Raw genomic sequence first — 13176 nt, 5'->3', positions numbered from 1 at the left:
AAAAAATTGGAAGGATCACAAATACATGGAGGTTAAAGAACATACTACCAAAGAATAAGTGGATCAATCAGGAAATTAAAGAAGAATTTTAAAAATACATGGAAGCAAATGATATTGAAAACATGACAGTCCAAAACCTTTGGGATGCAACAAAGGTGGTCCTAAGAGAGAAGTATATAGCAATACTATATAAAAGCAAATCTCAAATACGCAACCTAACTTTACACCTAACGGAGTTGGGAGAAGAACAGCAAATGAAGTGTAAATCCAGCAGAAGAGAAATAATAAAGATTAGAACAGAAATCAGTGACTTAGAAATTGAAAAAAAAAAAAACAACAGTGGAACAGATCAATGAAACTAGAAGTTGCTTCTATGAAAGAATAAACAAAACTGATAAATCCCTAGCCAGACTTATCAAAAGAAGAGAAAGAACCCAAATAAAATTATGAATGAAAGTGAGGATATCACAACCAACACAACAGAAATATAGACAATTCTAAGAGAATATTATGAGCAATCATATACTAACAAATTAGTCAATCTAGGAGAAATGGGTAAATTCCTACAATAACATATAAACTAACAATACTGAAACCAGAAAAAAATAGAAAATCTGAACAGACCCATAACCAGCAAAGAAACTGAATGAATAATCAAAAATCGCCCCACAAACAAGAATCCAGGGCCAGATAGCTTCCAAGGGGAATTCTACCCAACATTTAAAGAAGAATTAATAACTATTCTTCTGAAATTGTTCCCAAGAACAGAAATGGAAGGAAAACTTTCAAACTCATCCTATAAGGCCAGCATTACCTTGATCCCAAAACCAGACAAAGACTCCACCAAAAAGGAGAACTACAGACCAATATTTCTGATGAACGTGGATGTAAAAATTCTCACTGAGCTACTATCCAATAGGATCCAATAGTACATTAAAAGAATTATTCACCACAACCAAGTGAAATGTATTCCTGGGTGGCAGAGGTGGTTCAATATGCCCAAATCAATCAACATGATATACCACATTTATAAAAGAAAAAATAAGAACCATATGATCCACTCAATAGATGTAGAGAAAGCATTTGACAAAATACAGCATCCTTTTTTGAAAAACAAAACAAACAAAAACACCTCAACAAAGGAAGGAGAGAGGGAACATACCTCAATATCATAAAGGCCACATATGAAAGACATACAGCTAATACCATCCTCAATGAGGTAAAACTGTGTTCCTAAAGTCAGGAACACAACAGGGATGTCCATTCTCAACACTGTTGCTCACTATACTACTGGAAGTCCTACCTTTAGCAACCATACAACAAAAAGAAATAAAAGGCATCCAGATTGGCAAGGAAGAAGTCAAACTTTCATTCTTCACAGAGGACATGATAATCTATGTAGAAAAGCCAAAAGAATCACCAAAAAATTAGAACTGATACACAAATTCATCAGAGGATGTAAAATCGAAGCAGAGAAGTCTATTACATTTCTATACACCAATAATGAGACAGTAGAAAGAGAAACAAAGGAATCAAACCCATTTACAATTGCACCAAACACTATAAGAATTCTAGGAATTACCCTAACCAAATAGTAAAACATCTGTACTCTGAAAACTATAAAACACCTATGAAAGAAATTGAGGAAGACTTGAAGAAATGGAAAATCATTCCATACTCACAAATTGGAACAAATATTATTTAAATGTCTCTATTACCCAAAACAATCTACACATTCAATGCAATTCCTATCAAAACAAAACCAGCATTTTTCAGAGCTGGAACAAATAATTCTGAAACCTGCAAGGAACCGGAAAAGTCCCTGAGGAGCCAAAGCAATCTTGAAAAAGCAAAGCAAAGCAACAATTCTAGACTTCAAGTTATATTACAAAGCTGTAGTGATTATGGCAGTATGGTACTGGCACAAAAATAGGCACATAGATTAACGAACAGAATAGAAAACCCAGAATGGGATCCACAACTATATGGTCAACTAATCACTGAAAAATTAGGAAAGAATATCCAATAGGAAAAAGACACTCTCTTCAACAAATGCTGCTGGAAAACTGGACAGCAACATGCAAAAGAATGAAACTTGACCACTATCTTACACCATACATGAAAATAAATTCAAAATGGATGAAAGACCTAAATGTGAGACAGGAATCCATCAAAATCCTAGAGAAGATGGTCAGGAATCTCTTTGATCTTGACACAGCAATTTCTTAATAAACACATCTCTAAAGGCCAGGGAAACAAAAGCAAAAATGAACTATTGGGCCTTCATCAAAATAAAAAAAAATCATGCACAGCAAAGAGACCAATAACTAAAAGACAACCTTAAAAATGGAAGAAGTCATTTGTAAATGATATATCAGATAAAGGGCTAGAATTCAAAATCTAAAAATAACTTATCAAACTCAATGCCCAAAAACCAAAATCCACGCAAAAAATGGGCAGAAGACATAAACAGGCATTTCTCCAAAAAAGACATACAAATGGCTAACAGAACAAGAAAATATGCTCAACATCAGGGAAGTATAAATCAAAACCACACTGAGATACCACCTTACCCAGGTGTGAACGGCTAAAATTAACAAGTCAGGAAACAACAGATGTTGGCAAAGATGCTGAAAAAGAGTAACCCTTTTACACTATTGGTGGAAATGCAAACTGGTGCAGCCAGTCTGGAAAACAGTATGGCAGTTCCTCAAAAAGTTAAAAATAGAACTACCCTATGACCCAGGAATTGCACTGCTACTTATCCAAAGGATTCAAAAATAAATAAAAGGTGATTCAAAGGGGCACCTGCACCCCAATGTTTACAGTAGCAATGTTCCACAATAGCCAAAATATAGAAAGAGCCCAGATGTCCATCAATGGATAAATAGATTAAAAAGATGAGGAATATGTATACAATGGATTATTATTCAACCATCAAAAAGAATGAAATCTTACCATCTGCAATGACATGAATGGAACTAGAGTATTATGCTAAGTGAAATGAGCAGAGAATGACAAATACCACCTGATTTCACTCATATGTGTAATTTAAGATACAAAACACATGAACACAGGGGAAGGGAAAGAAAAATAAAAATAAGATAAAAACAGAGAGGCAGTCAATCCATAAGAAACTCCAAACTAGGCAACAAACTGAGGGGAGATGGGAGGGGGTCATTGGGTGATGGGTCCTAAGGAGGGTGCTTGATACAATGGGCACTGGATGTTCTATGCAACTGATGAATCACTAAATTCTACTTCTGAAACTAGTAATACAGTCTATGTTAACTACCTGCGGTTAAAATCTTTTTAGAAAGTCATAAAACTGTTTATATTATAAACTATATATTTATGTATTATAAATTATGTATTATAAACCTTATTTATAACCTTTTTGTAAACAGCTTTTGTACGCATGTTATTGTAGTAAAGTATACGTAACAAAATTTACTATTGTAATCATTTTAAAATTTACAGTTCATATAAAGAGATTTTTGAAAATCTAAACAAGTAGAAAAACCATTTAAGTAGTATGTTCATAAACTTAGAAGACTTGATTTCAAAAAATCAATCTCACTATATTAATTTATACATCCAATACAATGCCAAATATTGGATAAGAAATAAATGATATAGAAACTAAAAAACAATAGGACAGATCAATGACACCAGAACCTGGTTCTTTGAAAAAAATTAATGAAATAGGGGCTCCCAGGGGCTCAGCTGGTTAAGTGACCAACTCTTGGTTTCAGCTCAGGTTGTAATATCAGGGTCATGAGATCAAGCCCAGAGTTGGGCTCCACACTTAGCACAGAGTCTATTTGTGACTTCTTCCTCTCTTCCTCTGGCCCTCCCCCCACTCTCTCTCAAATAAATATATCTTAAAAAAATAAAATAAAATAAAATAAAGAATTAATAAAATTGATGAGCCCCTTTCTTTTTGACTTATCTAAAAGAAAAGGACCCAAATAAATAAAATTACAAATGAGAAGAGAAATACAGAAATACATGTAACAGATTATTATGGAAAATTATACGCCAATAAACTAACAATGTGGAAAAAATGTATAAATTCCTAGAAACATGAACCAGCAAAACTGAAACAGGAAGAAACAGAAAACTTGGAACATACCAACAATCAGTAAAGAAACTGAATCAGTAATAAAAAAAAAATCTCCCAGACAACGAAAGTCTGGGGCCTTATGGCTTCATAGGAGAATTCTACCAAACAATTAAAGAAGAGTTAGTATCTACTCTTCTCAAAGTAATCTAAAAACAGAAATGGAAGGAAAACTTCAAAATTCATTCTATGAGCCCAGCATTACCCTGATACCAAAATCAAAGACTCCACTAAAAAAGAGAACTATAGGCCAACATCCTGATGAACGTGGATTAAAAAATTCTCAATAAAATACAAGGCAAAGAGAACCAAGAGATTCATTTTAATCATTAAAAGAATCATTCGGGATCCCTGGGTGGCGCAGCGGTTTGGCGCCTGCCTTTGGCCCAGGGCGAGATCCTGGAGACCCAGGATTGAATCCCATGTCGGGCTCCTGGTGCATGGAGCCTGCTTCTCCCTCTGCCTGTGTCTCTGACTCTCTCTCTCTCTGTGTGACTGTCATAAATAAATAAATTAATTAATTAATTAAAATAAAATAAAATAAAATAAAATAAAATAAATAAAATAAAATAATCATTCACCATGATCAAGTGGGATTTATGCCTGGGCTGCAAGGGTGGTTCAATATTTGCAAATCAACATGATAGACCACATTAATAAAGAAAGGATAAGAACCATATGATCCTTTCAAAAGATGCTGAAAAAGTACTTAACAAAGTACAATAGTTAGTGATAAAAATCCTCAACAAAATAGGTTTAGAGGAAACATACTTCAACGAAGTAATAGCCATATATGAAAACCCCAGAGCTAATATCATCCCCAACAGAGGAAAAACTAAGAGCTTCCCCTCCAAGGTCAGGAACAAGACAGGAATATCTACTCTCTCACCACTGTTGTCCAACGTACTACTGGAAGTCCTGCCCTCAGCAATCAGACACAAAAAGAAATACAATGCATCCAAATCAGCAAGGAAGAAGTCAGACTTTTCACTATTTGCCAATGACATGGTACTCTACATGGAAAACCCAAACACTCTGCCAAAAAATTGCTAGAACTACTATACAAATTCAGGAAAGTCACGGGATACCAAATCAACATACAGAAATTTGCTGCATTTCTATACACTAATAATGAAGCAGGAGAAAGAGAAATCACAGAATCATCACATGTAAATGCACCAAAAACCAAAAGATACCTAGGAATAACCCTAACCAAAGACGTAAAAAATATGTACTCTGAAAACTATAATACTTTTATGAAAGAAATTAAAGCGGACACAAAGAAATTGGATAACATTCCATGCTCATGGATTACAAAAACAAATACTGTTAAAATGTCTATATTACCCAAAGCAATTATATATTTAATGCAATGCCTATCAAAATGTAACAGTATTTTTCACAAAGCAAGAACAAACAATCCTAAAATTTGAATGAAACCAGAAAGGACCTCAAACAGCCAAAAGAGTGTTAAAAAAAAAAAAAAAAAACAAAGCTGCTGGCATCACAATTCTGGACTTCAAGCTGTATTATAAAGCTGTAGCCATCAAGACAGTGTGGTACTGGCACAGACACACAGATCAATGTGACAACAGAATAGAAATCCCAGAAATGAACCCATGAATTAATTAATCAATTAATCTTCAACAAAGGAGGAAAGAATATCCAATGGGAAAAAGTCTCTTCAACACATGGTGCTGAGAAAACTGGACAGCAACATGCAAAAAAAAAAAAAAATGAAACTAGAATACTCATTCATAACATATATAAACACAAATTCAAAATGGATTAAAAACCCAAATGTAAGACCTGAAAAAATAAAATCCAAGACAGCAACACTGGCAGTAACCTCTTGGACATCCCCCACACAACTTCTTACTAGATATGTCTCCTGAGGCAAGAGTGTTTTCTTTAAAGCAAAAATAAACTATTGGGACTTCAACAAAATAAAAAGCTTCTGCACAGTGAAGGAAACAGTCAACAAAACTAAAAGACAACCAACAGAATAGAAGCAAGTATTTGCAAATGACCTATCTAATAAAGGACTGGTAAAAAAAAAAAAAAAAAAAAAAAAAAGGACTGGTATCTAAAATCTATAAAGAACTTAATTCAATGCTCCTAAACCAAATAATCCAGTTAAAAATGAGAAGACATGAATAAACACCTTCCCTAGGAAGACACTGAAATGGCCAAAAGATACAAGAAAAGATGCTCAGTATCACTCATCATCAGGGAAAATAGAAAACCACAATGAGATATCACCTCACACCTCTCAGAATGGCCAAAATTAACAACACAGGAAACAAAAGGTGTTGGTGAGGATGTGGAAAAGTGAAACACTCTTACACTGTTGGTGGAAATGCAAACTGGTACAGCCACTATGGAAGACAGTATGGAGATTCCTCCAAAAGTTAAAAATAGAACTACCCTACAACTTAACAATTTTATTTATTTATTTATTTATTTATTTATTTATTTATTTATTATTTATTATTTATTTATGATAGTCACAGAGAGAGAGAGAGAGAGAGAGAGAGAGAGAGAGAGAGACACAGGCAGAGGGAGAAGCAGGCTCCAAGCACCCGGAGCCCGATGTGGGATTCGATCCCGGGTCTCCAGGATCGCGCCCTGGGCCCAAGGCAGGAGCTAAACCGCTGCTCCACCCAGGGATCCCACAACTTAACAATTAAACTAACAGGTTTAGTTTGTTTCCCAAATGAAACCAAAATACTAATTTTAAGGGATACATGCACCCCACGTTTATAGCACCTATTATCAACAGCTAAATCATGGAAAAGCCCAGAAGTTTATCAATCAGATGAATAAAGAAGAAATGGCATATGTATGTGTGTGTATGTGTACATACATACATACATACATACACACACAATGGAATATTATTTAGCCATAAAAAATACTGATATCTTGCCATTTGCAACAATGTGGATTGAGCTAGAGAGTATTATGTTAAGTGAAATAAATCAGAAAAAAGACAAATACCTTATGATTTCACTCATATGTGGAATTTAAGAAACAAAACGAACAAACATGGAGGGAAAAAAGAAAGAGAGGAAAATCAAGAACTAGACTCTTAAGTATAGACAACACATAGATAGTTATGGAAGTCGAGATGGGGGGAAATGGGTTAAATGGGTGATGAGGATTAAGGACGGCAGTTGTGCTATGCACTTGGTGTTGTTTGTAAGTGTTGAATCAGTAAATTCCACACCTGAAACTAAAAAAAGACAAAAACAAAAATCACAAAATTTTTACAATTTCCTTTTTTTTAATATAGAATTGAGCAAGCAGATTCTAACAGGGAAATGCAAGGGGGCCAAAACAGTCCTAATAATTAAAAAATAAAGTAAGGGATAGGAATAGATACCAAGAATTATTGTAAAGCTTTAAGAATTAAGGTAGAAGATAGAAAAAAATAACCACTGGACCAGGGGTTAGGGCCCACAAACAGAACAATGAATACATGGAAGCTTCATTTATACTAGTATGTTTTATAAACAAGCAGGAAAAAAAACTGATGCCTCCATAAAAGGTGTTAGAACAGGGTATCTACATGGAGAAAAAAATGAAATTGGATTCCTACCTCAACCCATATAATGAAATAAATTCTAGGTAGATAAAGGCTTTACTATTAAAAAAACAACAACATTTTTTAAAGATTTATTTATTCATGATAGACACACAGAGAGAGTGACAGAGAGGCAGAGACACAGGCAGAGGGAGAAGCAGGCTCCATGCAGGAAGCCCGACGTGGGACTCGATCCCGGGACTCCAGTATCGTGCTCTGGGCCAAAAGCAGGCGCTAAACAACCGAGTCACCCAGGGATCCCCAAACAACAACATTTTGAAGAATATTTTAATGACTCCAGAGAGGAAAGGATTTTATAAACAAGATAAAAAGCACAAATCACAAAATTTGCTCAGTTTTACTACACTGCAATTAAGAATTAGATTAATCATGTAGGGGAGTAGTTAAGTAGATAATGGGGATTAGGAGTGCACTTTGTGGTGAACAGCACCAGGTATTACAGGGAAGTGCTAAATCACTAGATTGCACACTTGAAACTAATAATACACTGTATGTTAACTAACTGTGATTTTAAAAACTAAAACAAATAAATTAATTAATTAAATTAATTAAAAGACATCATAGGGCAGCCCGGGTAGCTCAATGGTTTAGTGCCGCCTTCAGCCCGGGGCGTGATCCTGGAGACCCGGGATCGAGTCCCATGTCAGGCTCCCTGCAGGGAGCCTGCTTCTCCCTCTGCTTGTGTCTCTGCTGCACGCTCTCTCTCTCTCTCTCTGTCTCTCAATAAATAAATTAAATCTTTAAAAAAAAAAAAGACATCATAGAGTGAAAGGGCAAGCCATAACCTGCAAAAATATTTGCAACATATGTATCTGACAAAGAACTGGTATCTAGTAAAGATAATTCCTAAACAACAAGGAAAAAAAGATCCCAATAGAGAAACGAACAAAAAACTTCAACAGGCACTTTAAACAAACAAACAAAAAACTTGAATAGTTAAGTATAAGCAAAATTGCTTATTATTAATCTTGGCCCACTAGAAAAATCAAAACCAGAAAGAGCTATCCTTTCACATCCACTAAATTTGCCACAATTAAGAGGTCAGAAAATACATCAGCAAAGTGTACAGCAACCAGAATTGACTTTTTTTTTTTTCAGAATTGACTTAAAATTGGTCAATTAAATGTTTTAACCTGGATCTTTGAATCTTAAACAACTTATTCAAAATGTAGGGATGGCTGAAGGTCATTTATTATAATCAGAGTGGCAATATGCTGATCAGACTGTTTCCATCAAAAGACCACCACTGTGCTCTTGTGGATGCCTGACCATTTCCAAGCCTGTTCCTTAAACTTCCTATGCTCCTAATATTTTCCAAAATCTCTCTTTGCTTAAGCTAGCCAGTATCAAACTCTGTTTCTTGCAATCAAAAAATCTTGAAAGACCAAGTTCCCCATTCAATAGGAAGATTCAAAAGGTTTCTATTTTTTTACAATGTCAAAATACCTAGAAATCGAAAATCAGAACATTTCTATTTGCCACTATTTCCTTAAAAATCTACATGACAGCAAATGGGTTTAAGATGTGATTTGAATATCCACTCACTGCACCATGTTCATCAGGATCAAAATCATGATAGTAAATGAAGTACCTAGCTCTTTCTCGAGCGGCATCCTCACGGGCTTTTTCCTTTTCTTGCCTCTGTTGTTCAATTCGGGCTTCTTGTTCTTTCCTTTTCATTAACAACTCTTCTACACGGGCCTGCCGTTCTGCCTCTAGAGCTCTCTTGCGTTCCTACAGTCAGAAAAGTTTTTAAATGTTAGAGTTATGTGTAAAGTGAAAATGATTAAAGTTTGCACCATTCTGACAAATTTATGTATTCAAGCCAAGCAGATCCCTGCTTGCTACTAGGTATGCTTCTCAGAATTAAAAAAAAAAAGAAAAATTATAATGATGTGGTTTTCATGTCATTTATCAGTGTTCCACATAATTAAAAGAATAAATGTTCTTTGAAGGAGAAACTATGTTATTCATATTATGTGAGAATCTAACATGTATTTTATGGTTAATCACCTCTAAAGCCCTGTGTTTACAAATGGTTTCAGAAATGCCAGAACATGATGAACAAAGTGTAGTTAACAGATTTCTGAACTAAAGCATTCATGAAGGAGTTAAGTGGAAAAATATAAAATACTATGTCCCATATATATTTTTGCCTACTGGGAGTACTTTGCTAACTCTCACGGTATTACAGCTGTACTGATACATGTTATTTTCATATGCACATTGTTTTATTTTTTCTGCTTGGCATTTTAAATACACTTTTTACATGAAGATACTTTTTTGTCATATAATTCAGAAAAATTTTCGATCAGGTTTTAGAGATTTTGTTTCCATCATGGCTCCTAATAAATTTGTTCTATTTCATTAAAATCATATGTTGACATTTTTATCTTATCTTCAATGTCTTCCACTATCTTTTACAACACATCAACCTCCACGTTTACAAATACAGAATTATGAGAAAATTTAAAGACTATCTTGAAATTATTATTCTTTCTTCATGGAAAAGGTATATATTATCACATCTTCATTTTCTCTTAATGATATTACTTTTCATTTGTATTAGTTTTTTTAAGTTTGCATTTTAATCACCTAGTGCTCCTTACAAATGCTCCTTAATCCCCACTCACTTAATCCGCACAGTTCAAACATCCCCCAACCCACCTCCCCTCTGATAACCATCAGTTTGTCATCTACTATTAAGAGTCTGTTTCTTGGGACACCTGGTGGCTCATGGGTGGCTCAGGGGTTGAGCATCTGCCTTCGGCTCAGGGCGTGATCCTGGGGTCCCGCGATTGAGTCCTGCATTGGGCTCCTTGCATGGAGCCTGCTTCTCCCTCTGCCTGTGTCTCTGCCTCTCTCTCTGGGTCTCTCATGAATAAAGAAATAAAATCTTTAAAAAAAAAAAAAAAAAAAAAAGAGTCTGTTTCTTGGTTTGTCTTTTTTTTCCTTTGCAGCTTTTTTTTTTTAGGATTTTATTTATTTATTTGACAGAAAGAGAGAGGGAGAGCACAAGCAGAGGGAGCAGAAGGAGAAGTAGCAGGAGGAGGAGAAGCAGACTTCCTACTGAGAAGGAATCTTGATCCCAGGACCCTGCAATCATGACTTGAGCCAAAGGCAAATGCTCAACCAACTGAGCCATCCAGGTGCCCCATGCCTTTCTTTCTTAAATTCCACATAAGTGAAATCATATGGTGTCTTTCTCTGACTTATTTCACTTAGATTATACTCTCTAGCTCTATCCATGTCATTGCAAATGGCAAGATTTCATTCATTATTATGGCTGCATAATACTCCATCATGTGTATATATACCACATCTTCTTTATCCAATCATTAGTTGACAGACACTAGGGCTGCTTCCATATCTTGCCTATTGTACATAATGCTGCTATAAACATAGGTATGCATGTTTCAGTTAGTGTTTTTGTATGCTTTGTGTAAATATCCAAAGTGCCAATGCTGGATCAGAGGGTAGTTCTATATTTTTAGAGAGAGCTAGTATGAGAATGAGGGGTGAGAGAGGGGGAGAGAGAGAAAAACCTTAAGCAGGCCTGAGTTGAAATCAAGAGTCAGACACTTACCCAACTAAGCCACCCAAGTGCCACCATTTTTAACTTTGTGAGAAATCTCCACAGTTTTCCAGAATGGCTGCACCAGTTTGCATTGCCACCAACAGTGCAAGAGGGTTCCTTTCTTTCCACATCCTCACCAACACCTATCGTTTCTTATGTTACTGATTTTAGCCACTCTGACAGGTGTGAAGTGATATCTCATTGTAGATTTGATATGTATTTCCCTGACAGTGAGTGATGATGAACATCTTTTCATGTGTCCATTAGCCATCTGGATGTCTTTTTTTGGAAAAATGTCTGTTCATGTCTTCTGCTCCTATACTAATTATTTGGTTTTTGGATGGAGTTTCGTAAGTTCTTTATATATACTGGATATTAACCTTTCATGGATATATCATTTGCAAGTATTTTCTCCCATTCCATAGGTTGCTAATATGGATTTTTTTTTAACTGCAAAGAAATTTGAATTTAAGAGAAAAGTCTTTTGTTTATATTTTCTTCATTGAAGATAATTTTTTGTGCCAGACTTATTTGTTTTTAGTCTTATAAAGAGTTTTTGAAATCTTAGATAACTACACAAGTTTCCACATATTATGCTTACTTAGTAACATGAAATAGCTATAACCAGTTCATGAATAGTATACACAACATAAAGAATATTTTTAAAATCTAGCTGCATGCCTCTAGCAGTCAGTAATCTGCCACATATACCTTTCTGAAATCATGGCATTCCCTAATTCCCTTCTTGCCCTGGACCCCTTCCCAAAAAAAATAAAAAATAAAAAATAAAACCAAAACCCACCCTCCGCAAATGTAGGGACTTTTTGGCTTACTATTTTAGAAAGATTTTCTTCCTGGGGTAGACAGAGCTTGTTGTAAGTATGACGTTACTGTAGTCAGCATTATTGTTAGAAGTATTCTCATGTCTCCTCAGTGTCCTCAAAACAGGAACTGTTTTAGTATTTTTTTTTCTGTCATTTATTGGGCACTTACTATACTAAACACTTTGCTAAGTCCTTACTTATATTAGTAATTTTGATATCTCAACGAACTGGAGCTTTCTAAAGTAAAATGACTTGCACAAGACTATATAAACAGTAGTTAGAAGAACCTAAATAAGTGTATTCCATTAATCATAATGACTAGGGGCCAGGGAGAGGTTGTGTGAGCTCTCTGGGGGATGGGGATGAATTGAAAAATATATATATCAATTCAATCAAAAACATAAGAAACAACAGGTGTTGGCGAGGATGTGGAGAAAAAGGAACCCTCCCTCTTGCACTGTTGGTGGGAATGCAAACTGGTACAGCCATTCTGGAAAACAGTATGAAGTTTCCTCAAAAAATTAAAAACAGAAGTACTCTCTGATCCAGCAGTGGCACTACTGGGTACTTATATAAAGAATACAAAAACACTAATTCAAACATACACCCCTATGTTTATAGCAACATTCTTTCCAATAGCCAAGATATGGAAGCAGCCCAAGTGTCCATCGACTGATGAGTGGATATATTATACAATGGAATATTATTCTGTCATAAAAAGGAATGAAATCCTCCCATTTACAATGACATGGACAGGGCTAAAAAGCATAATGCTAAGCCAAATAAGTCAGTCAGAGAAAGACAAATACCACATGATTTCACTCATGTGGAATTTAAGAAACAAAACAAATCTATAAAGGAAGAAAGAGAGAGAGACAAACCAGAAACAAACTCTTTATATAGAAAACCAACTGATGATTTAAGGTGGGTGAGGAGATGGGTGAAATAAGTAGTGGGATTAAGGAGTCTACTTGTGATGAGCACTGGGTGATGTATGAAACTCTTGGATCACTACATTGTACACCTGAAACTAATACAACACCGT

At 35.2% G+C, this 13176-nt stretch overlaps 1 protein-coding gene across 9 annotated transcripts in view; it reads right to left on the bottom strand.

The window, feature by feature from the left end:
* The window catches only part of SCAPER (S-phase cyclin A associated protein in the ER), a 432460-nt gene that overhangs the window by 296092 nt on the left and 123192 nt on the right, over nucleotides 1–13176 (bottom strand). For all 9 annotated transcript variants that reach the window (XM_038581073.1, XM_038581077.1, XM_038581076.1 and 6 more), the window contains one exon: nucleotides 9322–9464. In XM_038581073.1, coding sequence (XP_038437001.1) covers nucleotides 9322–9464 — 143 coding nt within the window. The remainder of the gene's footprint in view (nucleotides 1–9321; nucleotides 9465–13176) is intronic.

This window comes from Canis lupus, chromosome 30, assembly GCF_011100685.1.
Source record: "Canis lupus familiaris isolate Mischka breed German Shepherd chromosome 30, alternate assembly UU_Cfam_GSD_1.0, whole genome shotgun sequence".
NCBI lineage: Eukaryota > Metazoa > Chordata > Mammalia > Carnivora > Canidae > Canis > Canis lupus.
The sequence above is the reverse complement of the archived record's forward strand: the minus strand, read 5'-3'. Positions and strand labels throughout refer to the sequence as shown.